The following is a 23,424-nucleotide window of genomic DNA, read 5'->3' as shown; positions in this document are numbered from 1 at the left end:
CACTCACTCTCCCCCCCTCCCGCCTCGCATGTATTTATCTCCCCTGTCTTACTCCCTCACTCCCCCTCTCTTCTCTCACTCACCCCTACCTTCCATCAATTACCCCACATTCAATCCCCCCACAAAATACATACCAAAAAACCCCACCCCGCGTAATATATAATAAAAATTCCTGCCCCGCCAATACATATTAAAAAGACCCCCGCCGCCTCAATAAATTCTTAAAAGACCCCCACCCCCCCATACATATTTAAAAAAATTGGGCCGCACAGGTAAAATCATCATCATATACCCACCCCCGCATCTTCCATTTCTCTCTCCCCTGCATCTCCCATCTCTCTCCCCCCCCTTAAGCTCCCATCTCTCTTCCCCCCCCCCTGCAGCTCCCATCTCTCTTCCCCCCCTGCAGCTCCCATCTCTCTTCCCCTCCCCTCCAGCTCCCATCTCTCCCCCCCCTTGCAGCTCCCATCTCTCCCCCCCCTTGCAGCTCCCATCTCTCCTCCCCCCCCTTGCAGCTCCCATATCTCCCTCCCCCCCTTGCAGCTCCCATCTCTCCCTCCCCACCTTGCAGCTCCCATCTCTCCCTCCCCCCCTGCAGCTCCCATCTCTCTTCCCCTCCCCTCCAGCTCCCATCTCTCCCCCCCCTTGCAGCTCCCATCTCTCCCCCCCCCTTGCAGCTCCCATCTCTCCTCCCCCCCTTGCAGCTCCCATATCTCCCTCCCCCCCTTGCAGCTCCCATCTCTCCCTCCCCACCTTGCAGCTCCCATATCTCCCTCCCCCCCTTGCAGCTCCCATCTCTCTCACCCCCATGCAGCTCCCATCTCTCCCCCCCCTTGCAGCTCCCATCTCTCCCCCCCTTGCAGCTCCCATCTCTCCCCCCCTTGCACTTCCCATCTCTCCCCCCCTTGCAGCTCCCATCTCTCCCCCCCCTTGCAGCTCCCATCTCTCCCCCCCTTGCAGCTCCCATCTCTCCCCCCCTTGCAGCTCCAATCTCTCCCCCCCATGCAGCTCCCATCTCTCCCCCCCTTGCAGCTCCCATCTCCCCCCCTTGCAGCTCCCATGTCTCCCCCCCTTGCAGCTCCCATCTCTCCCCCCCCCTTGCAGCTCCCATCTCTCCCCCCCTTGCAGCTCCCATCTCTCCCCCCCTTGCAGCTCCCATCTCTCCCCCCCCCTTGCAGCTCCCATCTCTCCCCCCCCTTGCAGCTCCCATCTCTCCCCGCCCCCCTTGCAGCTCCCATCTCTCCTACCTCAGGCGGCTGCGGGTTCGGCGGAGGCAGTGCTCACTAGCAGCAGGCACAGGAAGTGCCGCGAGCGGTTGTGAGCAGGTTCTGGGTGGGGGAAAGCGAGCCGGGGTGTTGGGGGGGAGAGTGAGTCGGGTACCGGGTTCCGAAGGGAGGGTGGAGGGAGTGCTGGGGTGCCGGAGGGAGGGAGAGCCAGAGTGCCGGGGGAAGGGAGAGCCGGAGACTAGTGCCGAGGTGCCGGAGGGAAGGAGGGAGGGAGAGCCGGAGTGCCGGGGGGAGGGAGAGCCGGAAACTAGTGCCGGGGTGCCGAGGGGGAGCCGGAGTGACTATGAGAGGGAGAGCCAGAAGGAGGGAGGGAAGGAGGGCTGGGGTGCCAGGGGAGGGAAAGCCGGGGAGAGGAAAAGATCTGCCCCTCCACGTTCTCCTACTTTTATCCAATCACCGGATGGCCGGCATTCAAAGCCTTGCCCCCGGCATCCTCCACCAATCCCCTGCGGCCCGGCATGTTCAACTAAGAAGTCCAACCCCTTGCATTCGGGCTGCCGCATCCTCCACTTCACCGCCGCCGACTCGCGCACCGCCTCCCCCGCGCACTGCCGCCGACTTGCGCACTGCCGCAGACACTAAACTAAAAAACGGGGCAAGGGAGAAAATCCGGGACATTTCTGGGACGGACCAGCAACCGGGACAGGATAGAAAAAAACGGGACTGTCCCGGCAAAACCGGTACGACTGGTCACCCTACCATTAGTCTAGCGCAGGTGCAGATAGGAAAGGGTAGGCGGCCATTAGAGAGCAGCCCACGCGGTCCCCATAGGAAAGAGGGCCATAAAGGACTACAACTCCCAGCAGCCTCTGGGGACTGCCCTTTCACCCAGATAATGCAGCAGATAGCCACTAAGGTTTACAGATTCTCATGCTGCATGTGGATACATTGTTGTGTGCTGAGTGACGAAGCAGACAGTGAAGCATATGAGTCAGTCAGACTGAGGAGACAGTGGGGGAAGGAAGGGGGCCAGGGAGCTGTGAGCTTCTGCCCTAGGCCAGAAGTACCCCGGCTAGAGTTGAGGCCCTGATTCCCCCACTAGTGAGGGTGGGTGTTCATAGGGACAGGCCCTTAGGTAAGGACCCTGTGCCCCTTCAGCTGTGTGGTAGGAGCTGGGAGGCAGACAGGGGAGGAGGTAGGTGTGTAGGGGTCAGTGACCAATGCATTAAGCCAGAGTACCTCCACAGGCCCCAGATAGCCCTGAGTCACCAGTGAGTTGCTGCAGCTATGGACAAGCAAGAGAGGGATGCTGCCACCTTAGCTGAGCAGGATAGCTAGCTGAGACAGTGTTGCTTTGCAGTGCAGCCACAGCAGTTAGTTTGGCAGTTTCAGGAAAGGCCCCTTCAGTGCAAGGGGGGTTGCTTTCTATAGTACCCAGTTCTATGTGATATCACCGGTGCCAGTTGCACGCAGCCCCAGGTGCTGGAGCACTGGGGCAGGTATCATATTATACGTGCACCAACAAAACCGGTACATGAGGCGCTGATCCCGCCTATAGGTTCTGGGTCTCTTAGTGGGACTCTGGGTACATGGTGTTGGGGGAGGAATAAGGTGTTAGGGTTAAGGCCCTGTGAGAAGATAGGTAGTTGTTATTATTGCTGACGTGTATTGTGTTATGTTTGATTCTGCATATAGTAAACTGTTATACTTATACTACTGTGTATGTGTTTACTATATGTGGGTCCTGTGTGGGGTACTGTACATTCTACACTCCTAGAATCCTACACAGGTGGAGGCGCTGTAAGCAAGATTGTTCCAGAGGATTCACCCCAGGCTCTCACTGGCGGAGGCTCAGGCCTCCTGTGAGCCTAACAGGTACTGCACCACACCTGGTAACATGTAGGTTCCCCCTTACTAGGTTACGTTTTCTTTGTGTGTGTATATATATATATATATATATATATATATATATATATATATACAGCTAAACCCCGTTATAACGCGCCTCGTTATACCGCGATTCGGTTATAACGCGGTTTTCCCGTGGCTCCCGTTTTAAAAAAAAAAAAAAAAAAAAAAAATTAAATTTTTTTTTTTTTTTACATTTTTTTTTTTGCACACTGCACACACTGCACACACTCACTGCACACACACTGCTCATTGCTCACACTGCCACACTGCACACACACTGCACACTGCACACACACTGCTCATTGCTCACACTGACACACTGCACACACACTGCACACTGCACACTGCACACACACTGCTCATTGCTCACACTGCACACACTGACACACTGCACACACACTGCACACACACTGCACACACACTGCACACTGCACACACGGACACTGCACACACACTGCACACACACTGCTCATTGCTCACACTGCACACACTGACACACTGCACACACACTGCACACTGCACACACACTGCTCATTGCTCACACTGCACACACTGACACACTGCACACACACTGCACACTGCACACACACTGCTCATTGCTCACACTGCACACGCTGACACACTAAAAACACACACTGCACACACACTGCACACTGCACACACACTGCTCATTGCTCACACTGCACACACACTGCACACTGCACACTGCACACACACTGCTCATTGCTCACACTGCACACACTGACACTGCACACACACTGCACACACACTGCACACTGCACACACACACTGCTCATTGGACACACTGCACACACACTGCACACTGCACACACACTGCTCATTGCTCACACTGCACACACACTGCACACTGCACACACACTCCTCATTGCTCACACTGCACACACTGACACATTGCACACACACTGCACACACACTACACACTGCACACAATTATTATATAGAAATAAACAGATAACTGCACTTTAACAGATGTATTTTGCCTGTACACTTACGCACACACACTCACAGACACTCACAGACACTCACACACACTCACACACACTTACACACACTTACACACTCACAGACACTCACACACACTTACACACACTCACACACACTTACAGACACTCACACACACTCACACACACTCACACACACTCACACACACTTACACACACTTAGACACTCACAGACACTCACGCACACCCACGCACACTTACGCACACTTACGCACACTTACGCACACTTACGCACACTCACGCACACTCGCACATACTCACACACACTTACACACACTTAGACACTCACACACACTCACACACACTCACACACACTCACACACACTTACAGACACTCACACACACTTACACCCACAGACACTCACACACACTTACACACACTCACACACACTCACACACAATCACAGACACTCACACAAACTCACACACACTTACAGACACTCACAGACACTTACACACACTTAGACACACTTAGACACTCACACACACTTACACACACTTACACACACACTCAGACACTTACACACACTCACAGACACTTACACACACTCACACCCACATACACACACCCATAAACACACACACACTTTCTCTCCCATATATACATACACACACACACTCTCTCACTCTACACAGACGGGGGGTGGGGTCGGAGCAGAGGAAAGGCCGCGACCAGCACCACCACCCGCTCCCCCCCCTCCTCCCGCGCAGGCAGCGGGAGCGCCAGGGACAGCGGTGGGGAGAAGAAACCCCCGCTACAACCTCCATGCAGGCAGCGGGATCTGAGGTAAGCGGCGACCTGAGGGACATCCCCGCTCCCATCTCCTGCCCCGCGGGCTGTCACGCGGTGACAGGGGGAAGCGGGGACAGGAGGGACATCCCCGCTCCCATCTCCTGCCCCGCGGGCTGTCACGCGGTGACAGGGGGAAGCGGGGACAGGAGGGATATCCCCACTCCCATCTCCTGCCCCGCGGCCTGTCCTGCGGTGACAGGGGGAAGCGGGGACAGGAGGGACATCCCCGCTCCCATCTCCTGCCCCGCGGGCTGTCCCGCGGTGACAGGGGGAAGCGGGGAGCGGAGGGACATGCCCGCTCCCATCTCCTGTCCCGCGGGATGAATATGCGCTAAAGCGCGGCGGCCATTTTTTTTTCCGCGACCTGTTAGTAACGCGGTGGTCTCGGGGTGGACCCCGAGACCCGCGTTATAACGGGGTTTAGCTGTATATATATATATATATATATATATATGTGTCCTTGATACACAGCATATACTCCTTGATAAAGCACATTTGTGTCCGAAACGCATATGATGCCCTACACCTCCTTTGGTTTATTATTGAATACATTTTTCACTTTTATATCACTTGGCTTCCTTGGCAGTGTAGACAGTTTAGTGGTATACGCGCTCTAGCACCGAATCACTGTAAAGTATTCTAAAGATTAGAAAATGTGCAAAGGCACAGGGTATGGGGCTAATAATAATTAGATGGTGAGTATTCTTCTGAAAAAAACTCCCAGATGGTACGGAGTCCTTAAAAGAGACAAAATATAACCCTGAAGGGAAAGAGTAAGGGGGTATAAGCCCACTCCTCAACACCTCATTGGGATAGTCCCAGGACCACTATTGAACCATTTGAGTTGAACAATTATAAGTGTACTCACATGTTAGAAATGCCACCAGCCTGTGCCTTATGTAAGCGTGCTGCTAGTGATGAACTGAAGATAAGCACAATGGGAAGTATAGCACACAGCCAAGAGAGTGGGTGAAAAAGTGTATCCAAAAATGAGCATTATTCGTATATTAAAAACGGAGGTCTGACAATCCTCCTACATGTTTCGCTGCTTTCTTTCTTTTTTCTTCTTTTTTGTTGTCTTATGGCAGAGGACTGCTTATTAAATATGTCCCCATGCCTTCTCTAGTTAGAAATCCTATATCTCTGCATCACAATATATAAGGATTACGACATCTAACTATCGCTCTGCAAGCAGAGGCCTCGGACACTGACTAATACGTCTCCTTTCTCCTTTCTCCTCTCTTGTAATGTCCCTTTCTCTTACCCAGTCCTCTCTCCTATTCTCGATAATCATGGGGCAAGAACACCAACTTGACAAGGGAGCAGTGATGTCAACCTGCCTCTACACGCCAGCAGATGCCGCATCATCCTGTGTTTTATGGATCGGAATCAGATGTAAGAAACCCAAATAATTTTCATACATCTGAGGCGCGGGCAAGCTGATACGAAAACCGCACCGCACAAAATGGAACATTGCATTACACAGATGTAGCTAAGATCACTGCAACCCATGTCGCACTACAACTGGACAAACACAATGCACCAGCAGGAGAAGCGGCCATTGTTTTGAATCCCACAGCACGAGATAAAGGCAGCACTATTGCACCAATGTACCAGTGGGAGTGCCATGGGTTGCAATAATTGTGGCTACATCTGCACAATGCAATGTTCCCCTTTGAGGGTTTGGCAGGGAATCACCTTGAAACATTTACATAAAGGGGCTTAACATTCTAATACAGCTCAACCCCGTTATAGCGTGATCCGTTACAACGCGAATCCGCTAATAACGCGATGCAAGCGTGGCTCCCAATTTTCATATTTATGAATACTTTACAACACGATGATTGGTATCTTAAATACTTTATTGTACAATGCATACAATTGTACATTATTTCTAACGCGATCCGCTTATAGCGCGATGGGATTCTTTGGACCCCAAGCACAGCGTTATAAGGGGGTTGAGCTGTACCATTTTCCAACACCTGCTTCATATCCCCTATATGTGTTATTGTCACAAATTTCCTTATTCCAAGGTAATGCAGATTTGATATGCAGTCAACGTACCTTCTGTGAGGGGTTTGGGATCCTTTCCTCATCTATCTCTGCACACACACACACTGCACACACACTGCTCATTGCTCACACTGCACACACTGACACACTGCACACACACTGCACACTGCACACACACTGCTCATTGCTCACACTGCACACACTGACACACTGCACACACACTGCACACTGCACACACACTGCTCATTGCTCACACTGCACACACTGACACACTAAAAACACACACTGCACACACACTGCACACTGCACACACACTGCTCATTGCTCACACTGCACACACACTGCACACTGCACACTGCACACACACTGCTCATTGCTCACACTGCACACACTGACACTGCACACACACTGCACACACACTGCACACACACACTGCTCATTGGACACACTGCACACACACTGCACACTGCACACACACTGCTCATTGCTCACACTGCACACACACTGCACACTGCACACACACTCCTCATTGCTCACACTGCACACACTGACACATTGCACACACACTGCACACACACTACACACTGCACACAATTATTATATAGAAATAAACAGATAACTGCACTTTAACAGATGTATTTTGCCTGTACACTTACGCACACACACTCACAGACACTCACAGACACTCACACACACTCACACACTTACACACACTCACACACACTTACAGACACTCACACACACTCACACACACTCACACACACTCACACACACTTACACACACTTAGACACTCACAGACACTCACGCACACCCACGCACACTTACGCACACTTACGCACACTTACGCACACTCACGCACACTCGCACACACTCACACACACTTACACACACTTAGACACTCACACACACTCACACACACTCACACACACTCACACACACTTACAGACACTCACACACACTTACACTCACAGACACTCACACACACTTACACACACTCACACACACTCACACACAATCACAGACACTCACACAAACTCACACACACTTACAGACACTCACAGACACTTACACACACTTAGACACACTTAGACACTCACACACACTTACACACACTTACACACACTTACACACACACTCAGACACTTACACACACTCGCAGACACTTACACACACTCACACCCACATACACACACCCATAAACACACACACACTTTCTCTCCCATATATACATACACACACACACTCTCTCACTCTACACAGACGGGGGGTGGGGTCGGAGCAGAGGAAAGGCCGCGACCAGCACCACCACCCGCTCCCCCCCCTCCTCCCGCGCAGGCAGCGGGAGCGCCAGGGACAGCGGTGGGGAGAAGAAACCCCCGCTACAACCTCCATGCAGGCAGCGGGATCTGAGGTAAGCGGCGACCTGAGGGACATCCCCGCTCCCATCTCCTGCCCCGCGGGCTGTCACGCGGTGACAGGGGGAAGCGGGGACAGGAGGGACATCCCCGCTCCCATCTCCTGCCCCGCGGGCTGTCACGCGGTGACAGGGGGAAGCGGGGACAGGAGGGATATCCCCACTCCCATCTCCTGCCCCGCGGCCTGTCCTGCGGTGACAGGGGGAAGCGGGGACAGGAGGGACATCCCCGCTCCCATCTCCTGCCCCGCGGGCTGTCCCGCGGTGACAGGGGGAAGCGGGGAGCGGAGGGACATGCCCGCTCCCATCTCCTGTCCCGCGGGATGAATATGCGCTAAAGCGCGGCGGCCATTTTTTTTTCCGCGACCTGTTAGTAACGCGGTGGTCTCGGGGTGGACCCCGAGACCCGCGTTATAACGGGGTTTAGCTGTATATATATATATATATATATATGTGTCCTTGATACACAGCACATACTCCTTGATAAAGCACATTTGTGTCCGAAACGCATATGATGCCCTACACCTCCTTTGGTTTATTATTGAATACATTTTTCACTTTTATATCACTTGGCTTCCTTGGCAGTGTAGACAGTTTAGTGGTATACGCGCTCTAGCACCGAATCACTGTAAAGTATTCTAAAGATTAGAAAATGTGCAAAGGCACAGGGTATGGGGCTAATAATAATTAGATGGTGAGTATTCTTCTGAAAAAAACTCCCAGATGGTACGGAGTCCTTAAAAGAGACAAAATATAACCCTGAAGGGAAAGAGTAAGGGGGTATAAGCCCACTCCTCAACACCTCATTGGGATAGTCCCAGGACCACTATTGAACCATTTGAGTTGAACAATTATAAGTGTACTCACATGTTAGAAATGCCACCAGCCTGTGCCTTATGTAAGCGTGCTGCTAGTGATGAACTGAAGATAAGCACAATGGGAAGTATAGCACACAGCCAAGAGAGTGGGTGAAAAAGTGTATCCAAAAATGAGCATTATTCGTATATTAAAAACGGAGGTCTGACAATCCTCCTACATGTTTCGCTGCTTTCTTTCTTTTTTCTTCTTTTTTGTTGTCTTATGGCAGAGGACTGCTTATTAAATATGTCCCCATGCCTTCTCTAGTTAGAAATCCTATATCTCTGCATCACAATATATAAGGATTACGACATCTAACTATCGCTCTGCAAGCAGAGGCCTCGGACACAGACTAATACGTCTCCTTTCTCCTTTCTCCTCTCTTGTAATGTCCCTTTCTCTTACCCAGTCCTCTCTCCTATTCTCGATAATCATGGGGCAAGAACACCAACTTGACAAGGGAGCAGTGATGTCAACCTGCCTCTACACGCCAGCAGATGCCGCATCATCCTGTGTTTTATGGATCGGAATCAGATGTAAGAAACCCAAATAATTTTCATACATCTGAGGCGCGGGCAAGCTGATACGAAAACCGCACCGCACAAAATGGAACATTGCATTACACAGATGTAGCTAAGATCACTGCAACCCATGTCGCACTACAACTGGACAAACACAATGCACCAGCAGGAGAAGCGGCCATTGTTTTGAATCCCACAGCACGAGATAAAGGCAGCACTATTGCACCAATGTACCAGTGGGAGTGCCATGGGTTGCAATAATTGTGGCTACATCTGCACAATGCAATGTTCCCCTTTGAGGGTTTGGCAGGGAATCACCTTGAAACATTTACATAAAGGGGCTTAACATTCTAATACAGCTCAACCCCGTTATAGCGTGATCCGTTACAACGCGAATCCGCTAATAACGCGATGCAAGCGTGGCTCCCAATTTTCATATTTATGAATACTTTACAACACGATGATTGGTATCTTAAATACTTTATTGTACAATGCATACAATTGTACATTATTTCTAACGCGATCCGCTTATAGCGCGATGGGATTCTTTGGACCCCAAGCACAGCGTTATAAGGGGGTTGAGCTGTACCATTTTCCAACACCTGCTTCATATCCCCTATATGTGTTATTGTCACAAATTTCCTTATTCCAAGGTAATGCAGATTTGATATGCAGTCAACGTACCTTCTGTGAGGGGTTTGGGATCCTTTCCTCATCTATCTCTGAAAATAATTTAAAAAAAACATTAAATATCACAAAGAGTATGACATGTACCAATATACAGTAAGGCTAATGTGATCATATACAAAAGTCAAGCAAAAAGAGGGATCAGGACAGGGCAAATTGGGATGCCCCAAGGAGAAAAGGGGACTGGGGAAAATGAAACAAAATAGAATAGGTGCTACAGGCAAAACCCTAGTCAAGGAAAAAGCGTTATAAGCAAGGGGAGGAGGGGGGGGGGGGGGTTGGGAGGGAGCGTGCACACAAACAAGCAATACAAAAAGGTTATTGTAAAAGAATCATTTAATTAATCATTATTAAATTATTCAAAAGAATAATTATTCTATAATTATTCATTATTATTAATATTATTATTCATTTCAATAATATTATTACTATTATTAATGATTCGATAAATATATAATTATTGTAAAATAATCATTTAATGACTGTGGTAGTCAAACGCATCCAACGAGAAGGTACTGCTTCACACAGAAACGTTGGATGCGTTTGACTATCACAGTCATTAAATGATTCTTTTACAGTAACCTTTTTGCATTCCTTGTTGGTGTGGCAGCCCCCCCCGCCCCCCCACTCCCCTTGCCCATCATATACAATAGGTCATGTTCATTAATAAATAGTCTTCCTCAGTTTGGCAAAGTAGTGCAAAACCTCCAAACCTAAAAGTTGTATTCTTTTTATCCTGAGTTGCAGTATATTCTGGGGTGGGGGGGGGGGGAGGAGGTGAGGAGGGCGAGGGAGGGGCAAGGGTTGGGCTGTCATTTGCAAATCATTACAATCCATCACAAAAGAAATTTTACCCAAAGCTCCAAGGAATTGGCAACTTGCAGGATTATTTAACTTTTAGGAATATTCTCTATACACGTTGCTATTAGGAAGAAAAACCATTTTATTATTGCCTAAAAGATACAATGTGTATGCTCAGTAGGGATATTCTTTGTTACAAGGATATCCCATTGTACGATCATCTTATAAAAGCCCCAATGTGCACTCTACTGTAACAAAAGGAGCCAGTCTTTCCAACACATCTCCCTAACATGTTCCAGAGACACACAAACACAAGATCACTGGGCCAGTTGGTGTGAGCTTTATCTAAAGGATATCAGGCAGTGATTAGACTAATCCCTTTATAAGAGAAATCCCCCTTTTCACTGAATATAAAGCTCCATCTGTAGCAGAAAGATGCCAAGTATATTATGCCCATCACTGCGACTGAGTCATCAGGACTCAGTAACAAATATCACCTTGACAGACCTGGGAAACATACAGTAGCTCTCTCCCATCCAGCAAAGATAAACCCTACCTCCCCAACAGGAATCACGGGCCCATATGGCTCATTCATTCACATACATACTACCAGCCCTCCTTAAAAAAGATATGAGGGACACAGCTCTCACTGCCCCTTCAGCAGAAAACGGTCACTACTCCTTCTTAACAGGTATAAGAACACAAATGCTTCTTAGCTCTCCACCCATGTAGATATCAGGAGACAAAGAGAAGTTGCTTCAGCACGCCAACTATAATTGTCTTTGTTTTAATTACATTTCAGAAGAATGGCTGCTTCCCTGAGGCAGACATCTAGCCATAAATAACAAATTCTGCAGATAGAATAATTAGCAAATGACACAAACCTTTTGCCTGTCACAGAGAATTCTAATACACATACCTGTCAAACGTTCTTCTAATCAGACAGAGGAAACGCACACATCTCCCATACTCTCTACTCAAAGAGTGGCAACATATCCTAAATATGGGACTTGGGCTAGGTGTACTTTATAGGAACAAATCCTTCCTAAGTCTGCAGGTCAGAATGCGTATCGCACAGTAGATGCTAATGCCAATTATAGACTATGGGGACATATATGGCTCAGCACCCCAAACCCACCTTAGCAAACTTGATATCTCTACAATTCAATATGCTGTTTTGTTCTCCAATGCAACTACAACACACATCACTGTGAAATGCTCCAAGAACTAGATTGGCCATCACGTGAGTCTAGGCGCAAAGTTCAACTTTCCTGTCTTGCCTTCATATACTTTCTGGGCAAGCTACCCGTCTATCTGAACAAGCTCCTCACCCCTACCACATGCAGCACTTATCTGAGATCTGACTCCAAAATGTTCATGGTCCCAAGGCTCAACACAGTGTCCAGTCACTCCTCCTTCTCTTATCATGCATCTCACAACTGGAACAATCTACTGGAGACTCTCACAGCCACCACCAGTCTAAGTACTTTCAAAACTAAAGCTGTCTCTCATTTTAATCTGGTCTGTAACTGGTACATACACCTATAACATATATTATCTCTTACTCTGCATGCAATGTATTCTATATAATGTACTGTATAACCCTGTTCACTTAATGTAACTATGTATTTGTAACCATGTATTTCTCATCATAATTCTGTGCCCAGGACATACTTGAAAACGAGAGGTAACACTCAATGTATTACTTCCTGGTAAAACATTTTATAAATAAATACATTCTCTATACTCTAACGCTGATACCTGGTGATATCGAACTACCGACAAAATATATATACCATTGAGGTTATTATTTTGTTTTCTATGAGGCTCATGAGGATACAACTCTAACCTTGTTCCTCACTCCCCAGAGGTTAAATGATACAACACACACCACTCAAGATACATTGTGAGTTGTTAGCATTAGCAACATTTATAAGGGGCTGTATTCTCAAGAAATACTACACTACATTAGTCTGTACTATGCTTATTATCCGTGTCTCTCCCTTTGTTACTGAAGCCACATATATTATATGATAAACTCTTTGGTGCCTGGAGGTATTCATGGGCAATACATTAGTAACCACGGGCATCACAGGGGTTAAATCATTTTCTGCCATAGGGTTTGTAAGAAATCCTATAGCATAGCCCTAATATAAAAAAAGTGGGATATTTCCCAGCTCCCACACAATTGCATCACTAGCACTTGATTAACGCTTATTTCAAGGAGTTATGTATGTACAGTATATATGCATAGGGCTGCCGACAGGCGTGGGGAGAGCTGGGACAATTGTCTTAGGCTCAACGTCCGGCTGCCGGGCCTCTGATTGCTGGCTGAGCCCCAGCTCTCGCCCGCTGTTGCCTCCCCCGCCGGTCCTCTCTCCTCCAGTTGACGCCCAGAAGGGATTGAGTGTGAGGGGGGTGGATTGAGGGAATAGGATTGAGTGAGAGGAAGGGGGGGAGCATTGAGTGATAGATGGGAAGGATATTGTGAGAGGAGGGGGGGAGGAATGTAACTTCTCATAGGGAGGTGAGTTTTAGAAGAGAATGTGCGAGGGGAGGGAGGAGGGGAGAGAGAGGAAAGGAGAGGCGGAGAAAAGGGGGAAGAGAAGTGGAAAAGAGGGAGAAGGGGAAAAGACTGTGAGGGGGAAAAACGGGGAGGGTGATAAAGGGGGAGAGAGAGAGAGTGGAGAGAAATACATGGGGGAAATAGAGGGGGTGAGAGAGCGAGGAGGTGTTTAACAGAAAGAATGGAAACTCTAGCCCTGGGCCCCAGGATAGCTGACGGTGGCCCTCTGTATGTACAATATGTATATCTTTATTTATATAGCACCACCCATGTCCATGGCTCTTCATAGCAGTAACATACTGTACATGACTTAAGTGAAAAAGTGATGTGGCTGTGAGTGCGCATTGGATCCTCCTACTCTGTACATGACTTAAGCAGGAGAATAAGTGCTTCATACATAAAAATATACATTAGATAAGGAGTCCCTGCTCCGAAGAGCTTTCAATCTAAGTGGTCTGTAGGGGGAGCTTAAAAACACAGTAGGGTGTGTGTGTGTGTGTGTGGGGGGGGGGGTGTTGTCATTGTGCCCTCACTGTCCAGGTCATGCAGAATAAGACATGATTTCCTTCCCCCCTCAGGCTTTTACTGAAACCGCTTCAGTGACCCTGCTCATTGAACACGAGGCTGCCTATTATATCTCCACACAGCTGCTTTAATTAACCCTCTTACTCGCCGGTTTCTAATCTGCTCATTAATACCTTCCATGCAGAAGGAGCCTAGAACCCATTGCAATGGAGTAAACTCCTTTGCAACTGAAGGTCATGCAAAGCATTCATTTTCTCATGTATTAAAGACCCCAATGGTGGGAACGTGGGATTGGCTGAAAAAGGAGATTATATTGTAGGTGCTCCTCCTATTCAAGCATCTCACAACATAAAGGGTGAAAAACAGATGAGCTCATTGGTGAGAGATAGAGGCATGTGTAACTAGTTCTATTTAATAGAGCAGGCAGCTTTTACCAGGGTGAAGGGGGAAATGCAGCTTTACATTTAACCAATTAAACAACATTTCATATACAACAGATTTAGATATAGATAACATGGCTGGCACTAGCAGGACTTTATTAAGGATAAATAACTTTATTGTTTAATTACTATATTGACGTTTCAGTCCTCCAATGGGACCTTTCTCAAGTCATGAAAGATCCCAACAGAAGACCAAAACGTTTGTCTTATCCAGACATTCTATGCACACACCCAGGCACCATATCCAAGTGTGTATCCCTACCTCTGAGATATATGTGTATATAACTGTTTAAAACCCTTTATCCAATTAAGTTATTTTTGTCTATGAAAAAGAGGTGTTGAGAAGAGACAACGAGAAAAGGAGCTGAATGCAGAAAAGGTTGTGTCATGTATATCAGGACACTCAGAAATGTAAAATAGTAATCGATAATATCAAAAGCAACATAAATGTCACAAGGAGATATAAAAGGGATTAATGCCCTTGAGATTTAACAGCCTTTCAAACTTTTGCTGCTCTTGTAAGGACCGTTTTAGCAAAGTGAGCAGTTTGGATGCCTGATTGCATACGATCTAAGAAAGCAGAATAATTGAGAAGATGGAACATGTAATGCATTTCAGGAATATGGAATTAATGGGTTTCAGAATAAATTCAGTGAATTTATCAAAATGCTTCATTCTCACTTCCAACAACATGCTGAATTCTTCTAAAACTGATAAGTTGAGGGCAGCAGAAATACAAGCCTCTCCACCTTCAATCAAATAGATAATGTATTGATATAGACAAGAGAGGGACATTCGCTCAGCCTGTAGGTAGCAGAAGTTAGGGTGCACTAGAGGTATAGTGTAAAAAGAGCAAGGATATAACAATGTCAGAATATGCAGAGAGGAAGCCCGCACTCGCTAATCTGTAAGTGAAGACAAATTGGTAATGGATAAGGACTAAGTGAGGGTGAATAATAGGTGATGTAAAATACAGCTACACACAGGTAGTGTAATACGTTAAACGTTCCAAACACAAGGTATAGTGAAACCAGAGTTGCTATTGGAGAAGTTAAAACAATGTTAATGAGGTCCTATGGACTCAGGGACACAGGGACAACAATTACGACATGTAAAAGCACACTCAAGGAGTGAGCGCAAATGCTTAATAGCAAAACCACAAATAAACTATGACTGGGTTAACTCCCAGTGCTGTATGAGCAGGGGAGGGATGCACTGAGTGTAAGCAATGGAAAGCTGCCGATACCATGTAAAGTAGGCTCAACAATTCTTGTGGTGAGAGGCAAATGGCCCGGTTGGGATCTGATATTGTAAACCAAGACCCGGGTCCAAAATTATCTTAATTGTCTCTAGGTGAGAGCAGTAGCATCCTGCAGGCGAGAGGAGCAATAAGTAAACCTGGAGCACCGCCTATGTTAACAATCGCTGTGGCTGTAGGTAGAAACTGACCCTCACACCTGGGATAAACAGTGGTTGGACAATAGGGGAGGGGTATGCCCTAGCAGTTTGCCCTGATGCCTTGAAAGACTGAATCCCAATACTGAACAAGGATCTACGAACCCTTGGAGGCACATTGGCTGTGCATCTGTGTGCAGGAGCTCATACGGAGCGACATTATGGATGTTGTCCCTGTTAGGACTGAAGACGTTGATGGGATGACATCAGCGGACTACCCGATATACGTTTTGTGTGGACGTGGACGGCTTTCTCATGGGTGAGTTCCTTGAAACTCTGGTTTCACTATACCTTGCATTTGGGACATTTATCGTTTTACATTACCTGTGTGTAGCTGTATTATAATCACCAATTATTCACCCTCACTTAGTCCTTAGCCATTACCAATTTGTCTCCACTTACAGATTTGCGAGTGCATGTTACTGGGTGCTTCCTCTCTGCCTACTCTCCCCCTCTGGAGTGACCCTCTGGCTTTGTTATATCCTTGCTAATGTATTGATATGCTTTCTTCCAGTAAGCATGGAATTTAAGGGCAGCTGTAAGTAAAATGTGTTGCAATTTCCAGCTGGAAAAGTCATAGTTTCTGACGGAGACGGATTAAATTGCTGATTTGCAAAGACAATTACAAACAGAACTAAGATCTAAAATTACATTATCTATGCATCAAACTAAAAAATAACTGTCCGAGTTAAAGCAGGCCCCTTACAATAACTGTCCGAGTTAAAGCAGGCATTTTACTTTGACATTGACACAAACAATCAAACAGAGTACATAAAATGCACGCAGGACTGTACAACCCTCTTGCTATTCACAGAACAGGTACAGTGTGGTCTGAAGTACTGTATATTACCTGGAGATGATTGGTCACCGCTCAGGACGAGTGTAGCTGGAGTTGGTCTGCGCCTGCGTATCTATAGAAAAAGCAAGCAAGGAAAAAAGTAAATATTGTATGATGTGGGGGTCAAAGACTAGCATATACTACATTCCGAATACCAAAGATATCCCACCTGACCCTCCTCAGTGGGTATTACTATTTTGATCAAAGACAGTTGAAAGTTAATAGTGAACATATTTTAATAGACTAAACGTATAACCGATCCCTGTAGCTGCGAAGGGGACAATGAAGCAAGGCTCTGTGTTTGTCCTTTAGCATGAACAGGCCAATTGGAGTCATCCAGTATAGGTCCCTCTGGCAGGGAAATGATAGTGTTGTACTTTGCAGTTTTCTTTAGCTACAAAGGAATTAATTTATAGATGCTCTGCAGGCCCCTGTGGCAGGACAGAGATATATGGGACAACTGTGATCTCTAGGGGGATGATAAAACAAGGCAAACATGGTGCTATTCTCTAGCAAAAACATTGCTTCAGATTCAGATGTGTCAAAGACAAATCCTGTTGATTTCAGTGCAGTGTTTTGCCTTAGAATTGCATCCCTTTTGCTTTGATACATATGGGCCTTAATTCTCTCCCTGTTTCTGACTCTCTGTCCTTGCCCATCTCCATGCCCCACAAGCTCTCTACAATTCCCATCTGTGTTCAACAAATCTCTCAGGAAAACCTGAGCTACGTTGTCCTGTTATCTTCATATGCCATTGTAAGTCATATGAATAACCCGACCCCATCCCCAGATACACCTTTGTGGCAATGTTTAGTAAGTAAACATTTAGCTCGGCCGTAAGGCACCTTACATCCCATTCATTTCAATGGCTACTTTTCAACTTGGCATTCTGTAGTCGAGATTTGCCAATATTTTTGCAAACATTCTTATGATTTTTTGCACATTTGCAAATGTTTTCGTGAAAAATATATACTCCTGTGATGTCTGCAAAGAAAGAGTTGTTTAATGCTTGGTACATGTTGGCAAATATTGACAATTAAAAATATATAAATATGGCCCTACAGTATGTCTCCACTGGCTTGTCTTTCACAATATAGAAACCTCACAGCGAGAGCAACATTAATAAAAGATGCTATAATGGTGCACTCTTCTGAAGGGAGAAGGTACATCTTAACAGAACCAAAATAACCTGCCACTTTAACAATGTGCCTAACAATTACAGCAGATAAGAGACTCAGGCACTATTTCTCAGTTGACTGCTGGAGGATTTTGGAGAATACTACTCAGCACATGAGAAATTGATAGTCTTAGTATGTTGCATGCAACTAATCTCCCATGGGTTGGATCATATTTATGGACTACACAACATGTAGCAGATCACATAGCCATACGCTGCCCTTTAAATAACCCCATTCCTTACGCAAGCCTATCTCTTTATTAGAAGCATTGTAATGGCCAGAAGCCCAACTATACAAATAAAATGTATTGGGCTTTTGAGCTGTAGTCAAATCCTAAATCATGTTGCCTAGGGGATTAGTTTTTAGATTCCTACTCATTATTAATCTGTATTAAAACCCTGGGACACCCAGGAATTGAGTTTACTGTACTCTGGAACTTATTGAATAAGGGTCTATTTGCACAGATTGACCAAGGGTACGAACCTTTAGCAAGTCTCAATTCTCAATTCAAATGAATGGTAGTTAAGGCGTGCTAAAGCTTAGCACCATTTAGTCAATCTGGGCCTATCTGCCTTACTTTTCAGCATTACCAACATCGCGCCAGCTGTTGTTAGCATTTGGGTATCACACTTTGGGCTTTATTTACTGGCTCTTAAAAAAAGTGATGGTACCTAGGAAATAGGCAATCATTAAGCACCGAAATATCATAATTACATGTCAAAATAAACCTGGCTATAATTAAAAGTCATTTTGAACTTTTAAAAGACAGAATTACCCTCGTACAAATGGGAAGTCTCATCTGCTAAATAATTCACTGCTGTAATGTCACTTGAATTAAATTATATCTCAGTGCCAGAGCTCATGTCATGATTAGTCACATTCTTTAAATAAAAAATCCGGCAAGCAGAAAAATGCTTCTCTGGACAGTGCTGCTCCTGTCTGAAAGCTGCATGGGAAGCTACTGACAATAGATTTTTTATTAAAATGTAGTTGTCTCCTAATGAAAACGGGCTGACTGCTGTTTTCATTATATTTGAGTCAGGCAATGCAAAATATTTGACATTTTGTTTGTTTTGTTTAAGCATAATTTACTAATTCTATTTCTATTATTTTCACACTGTTGTGAGCACCGCATGACAGTGCATGCAATTAGCAATCCCCATGTGCAAACAATGCCAAATAGGTGTGACTTCTGCAGATATTGAGAGCTCTCCCAGAGCACAACTTGCTGTACTTTATTTATGTATTTATGTATGTATGTATATCATTATTTATATAGCGCCATCCAGGGACATAGAGAGTCATCGCAGTAAAAGAAGTGACATACAGATGGAGTATTAGACTGAGATGATACAGCCTGCGATTGCGCTCTCGCGCCAACCTCAAATTGAGTAATGCCTATGAGGCCGCTCCGTGTGCGCGCACGACGGTGCATGCTGGTGCGACAGCGATTTGAAGAGACAAAAAAAATAGTCTTTTCAAGCGTTGTCGCAAGACGTCAGTGTAACTTGAGCTTGTTCAGCCAATGAGGACTTACCAGCTTCGTGATGCGTCAGCCACACCCCTGCCATGCCCCCCAACAGTCTCCTACACTATGAGCACAGATCGTGTGTGCTACTGCAGCAAGAGCTCGCACTCTCGCAAGCAAGCGGAGTGTATGAGCTTGGCCTTAGACCACTTGCCTGGGAAAATCTGTGGCTATCTCGCAGTAACTCCTGAGATGGTCCAGAGCAGGCTGAAATGGCTTAGTGCACGGGGGTCCCTGCGTTTGAATAGGACTCGCAGCCGGTAGGATTCACACAGCATGTGTCCCATTCAAATGCAGGGACCCCGCTGTGTTAATCCGATGGGCCATTAGTCTGGCTGCAGAAATCTCTCAGTGTTACTGTGAGATGGCCACAGATTTGCAAAGGCAAGTGGTCTAATACCGGCGTCTGCATCCGTAATAAGAAAACACAGTGGGAATAAGAGCTTCAGACATGAAAGTAACAATAGGAAAGGGTGTCCCTGCCCCGAAGAGCTGACAATCTTATTTATCCTAAATAAGATCAAAGTTAATTACCTCCGTCGCACACAGAATGCTCTTAGCCGGTATATTCACTTCATAGTTTCTTTATTTGCAGATAGACATCAAAGATGATTGCACAACGTTTCGGGGGCTTACCCACTTCATTATCAGGTGCAGAAAGATACTAACAGGATACAGTGCAATAAATACACTCATACAAAAACCTGCTCTCTTTTCTTTTTTTGCACTTTATTGGGATAATTGACATCAAACCTAATTAGCATATACATCACCATGTATAGACGTCATATCTAATTAGCATATACATTATTCATGTATAGACAACATATCTAATTTGCATATACATCAGCTATGCATAGACACCTTATGCATCTCATCAGCCCCTTCCACCTATTTTACGATTCAATGACACAAGTACGAATACTTCAGAGCGATTACATAGATCATCATGTACAGTAGCAAAATTCTTACAGTATTACAGAGTCATATTACATTTAGTAATCACCACTAGAGATGGACGACATTTTTGACAGAATTCGAATCCACCATGAAGTTGCTTTCATCCGTGGATCCGTGACAAAAAGGCAGATTCACTTTTTTTTCATGACAATGCAAATCCATTCTACAGATTCAAATATAACCCCCCTCCTAAAGGGTTACTAGCCAGTTAGCATATGTAGGGCCCCACACTGTGTTACTATGGGGATTCTAACATCATGGAAGAGTATTTATGTTAGAGAGAAGATTCGAGAATGGTAGGTTCCTGCAGGACATAAGGAGAGCAGCCTTGAGGAGAGGAAATGGAGATAGACTCATAAACTAGTAGAACAGACCAGGCCTCCCTTTATTTACTATGTTGTGGATAGGGGCAGTGCCTTTTAAGTTAGGGTCTCAGAAGAAGGCTAATGGAGTCCAGCAGGTCCCAGAGATAGGAAAACAACACGTCACAGAGGGCCTCAGAAAAGAGGGCTGCCGGGTGTCGGCGGATCAGCTCTAACCATGGATCCGCAGTAATACTCGACTATGTCAGTATGGAACTGGAAGTTTCCCAAACAGACCAAGGTTGGTACCATTGTCAAATTGCAAAGGACCAGTCAGGGACTCATAATGGGCCTAGTGTAAGGCCACTTAGGTGCTGACCCGCGCTGACCCGTGCTCACGCTCGGCAGTGAGCCCCTGCAGCCGCAATGAGAGCGGCTTTAGCAGGGGCTCGTGCATGCTTCCACAGGCGTGCGGAAGCGTAGCCAACAAGAACATTTTAGTTTCGGCGCTAACGGGAGCGTAAGGCCAGTCACATGAGCTGTTCGCCCAATGAGGGCGAACCAGCTCCGTGACATCACTGGCTTGCCCCCTGTCACGCCCCCCCGACGGCGCACGAACTAAGGCCAGGGAAAGCGGGTGCTTTCCCTAGCCTCAGTGCGCCTCCGCACGGCTAAATTCACTATGGACTTAGCCTAACTGTGGTAATACAGATGATTATTCTGAAGCAACAAAAGGGGGTCTGGGTCCCATACCAGTTAAGCAACTAAGATGATACACCCATGGAAGCACAGTATTTATGAATAACCATACAAAACAGTACAACGTTGTTCTGTGCGTGTGAGCAGTCCCTGTGCCCGAGACATGAATAAAAGACTGTTGTACTACAAAAGTTCCTGCCACCCATTATCTTCCATCCTTGCTGCCTCATCGCCTGGCCGCCTGAATCTAGCACCCTGAGTCAAGGTAACCATTGATGAGTAGTCAAACACAGTATAACATGTAATCTCCCAATAAGCTGGGCATGGAGGGTTACACTAACAATCCACTACATGGATTCACATTCATGAAATAGGGCTTTTGCGTGGTGGTGGTATACTTTGCACTAGGTGCCATGGGCAGGGTGGTTAAGCTTAGGGTGGTGTGGGTCCAAGCTGCGAACAAAAATCTTTGGCGTGAGGAAAAATTTAAGGTGCAGGGTCCCACCCCCTGGCGCATTGGGGAGGTGAGGGGGGGACACAGGAGGGAGAGAGGAAGGAGGAGAGGTGGTAGAAGAATGTATGGGTCTGGGGCAGCGAGGGCTGCAGGAGAGGGGGAGTCCTAGTTTCCCAGTAGGAGGAACGCGGCACATGGACTTACCTGCGACCCGTGGATAGGCCTGCAAAGGACTTGGGAGACTTGTGGAAGAAGGGCACAGGGCTGAGCGTGGGGCGGTGGATACAAGGGTCCTATATAGTAGGGTCACCAGCAGGGAGGCACAGTACAGCTGACCCTTTGTGTTGGTGTCCCTGATTGGGGTTAACCCCTTGTTTGCCTTAGAGACTACTAAGGCCTTACCAGCCTTTTATGTAGAAAGGGTGTAGGTAATGTAGTTTAAGGAAAGTATTAACCCCTTTGGTGTCAATGCTATAATAGTAGCAAAAGCATCAAATAAATAAATGTATTTTCTGCCATAGGGTTTGTAATAACTCTTATTACATAGCCCTATGGTAGAAGTAAACGAGATTCTCTCCCTAACTGCAACACTAGCGATAATTAAATTGGTGGAGTGAATTGCCACATAGCTATCTCAATTTTCGCACCCAGTAATTTTTTTTACTGCAGTGTTAATGACTTCGAGCATAACCTTGCAGTCAAAACGGGTGCAATATTAACTCTTTGATGGGGTTTGAGGACTCCTGGCCTTAGGGCCATATTTACTAAGCGGTGCTCTGCCATAAGACATTTTCCAATCCTGGAAGACACATAAACGTATCTTCCAGCGCTGCACATTTTCTAATGGCTGAGCACCAGTGTTGCCACCATAGCGGTTTTCACCCGGTTTTGACCACGTATGTTCGGGCTACGGGTTTACCTAGTACCCCTCCGGGTGGCAGAAACCCTTGGCGGGCGGCAGCGTGCGGCGTCTCCAGGCAACCTCGGCATCCTCCCAGCTGTGCCGCATCAAATGGTTCCACGTTGCCAACGGAAATTCTACAAGATGTAACAGCATCATGTGATGCCCGTTGCCATGGCAACGAGACACTACGGGACGTTACGAGGTGCCGCGTTGCCATGACAACATGACTGCACGTGATGCCTAGGTGCCATAAGCTGTCCCGTTATCATGACAACTTGACACTGCAAGTCACATAGCCTCCTGTTGTCATGGCAATGCGGCACCATTT

The 23,424-nt window shown here is 46.7% G+C and overlaps 1 protein-coding gene across 4 annotated transcripts in view; it reads right to left on the bottom strand.

Moving 5' to 3' along the window:
* Positions 1 to 23,424, bottom strand: part of PPP1R1A (protein phosphatase 1 regulatory inhibitor subunit 1A) — a 138,955-nt gene that overhangs the window by 49,226 nt on the left and 66,305 nt on the right. For 2 of the 4 annotated variants that reach the window (XM_075591711.1, XM_075591713.1), the window contains exons 2-3: positions 17,084 to 17,144; positions 7,017 to 7,054 (exon numbers count right to left, since the gene is read on the bottom strand). In XM_075591711.1, the coding sequence (XP_075447826.1) occupies positions 7,017 to 7,054; positions 17,084 to 17,144 (99 nt within the window). Of the gene's footprint in view, positions 1 to 7,016; positions 7,055 to 10,443; positions 10,482 to 17,083; positions 17,145 to 23,424 lie in introns of all 4 variants that reach the window. The other 2 variants (XM_075591710.1, XM_075591712.1) reach the window with 1 other exon arrangement.

This window comes from Ascaphus truei, chromosome 3 (genome assembly GCF_040206685.1).
Source record: "Ascaphus truei isolate aAscTru1 chromosome 3, aAscTru1.hap1, whole genome shotgun sequence".
Taxonomy (NCBI): domain Eukaryota; kingdom Metazoa; phylum Chordata; class Amphibia; order Anura; family Ascaphidae; genus Ascaphus; species Ascaphus truei.
Note: the sequence above shows the minus strand (reverse complement) of the source record. Positions and strands in the feature narration are given on the sequence as shown.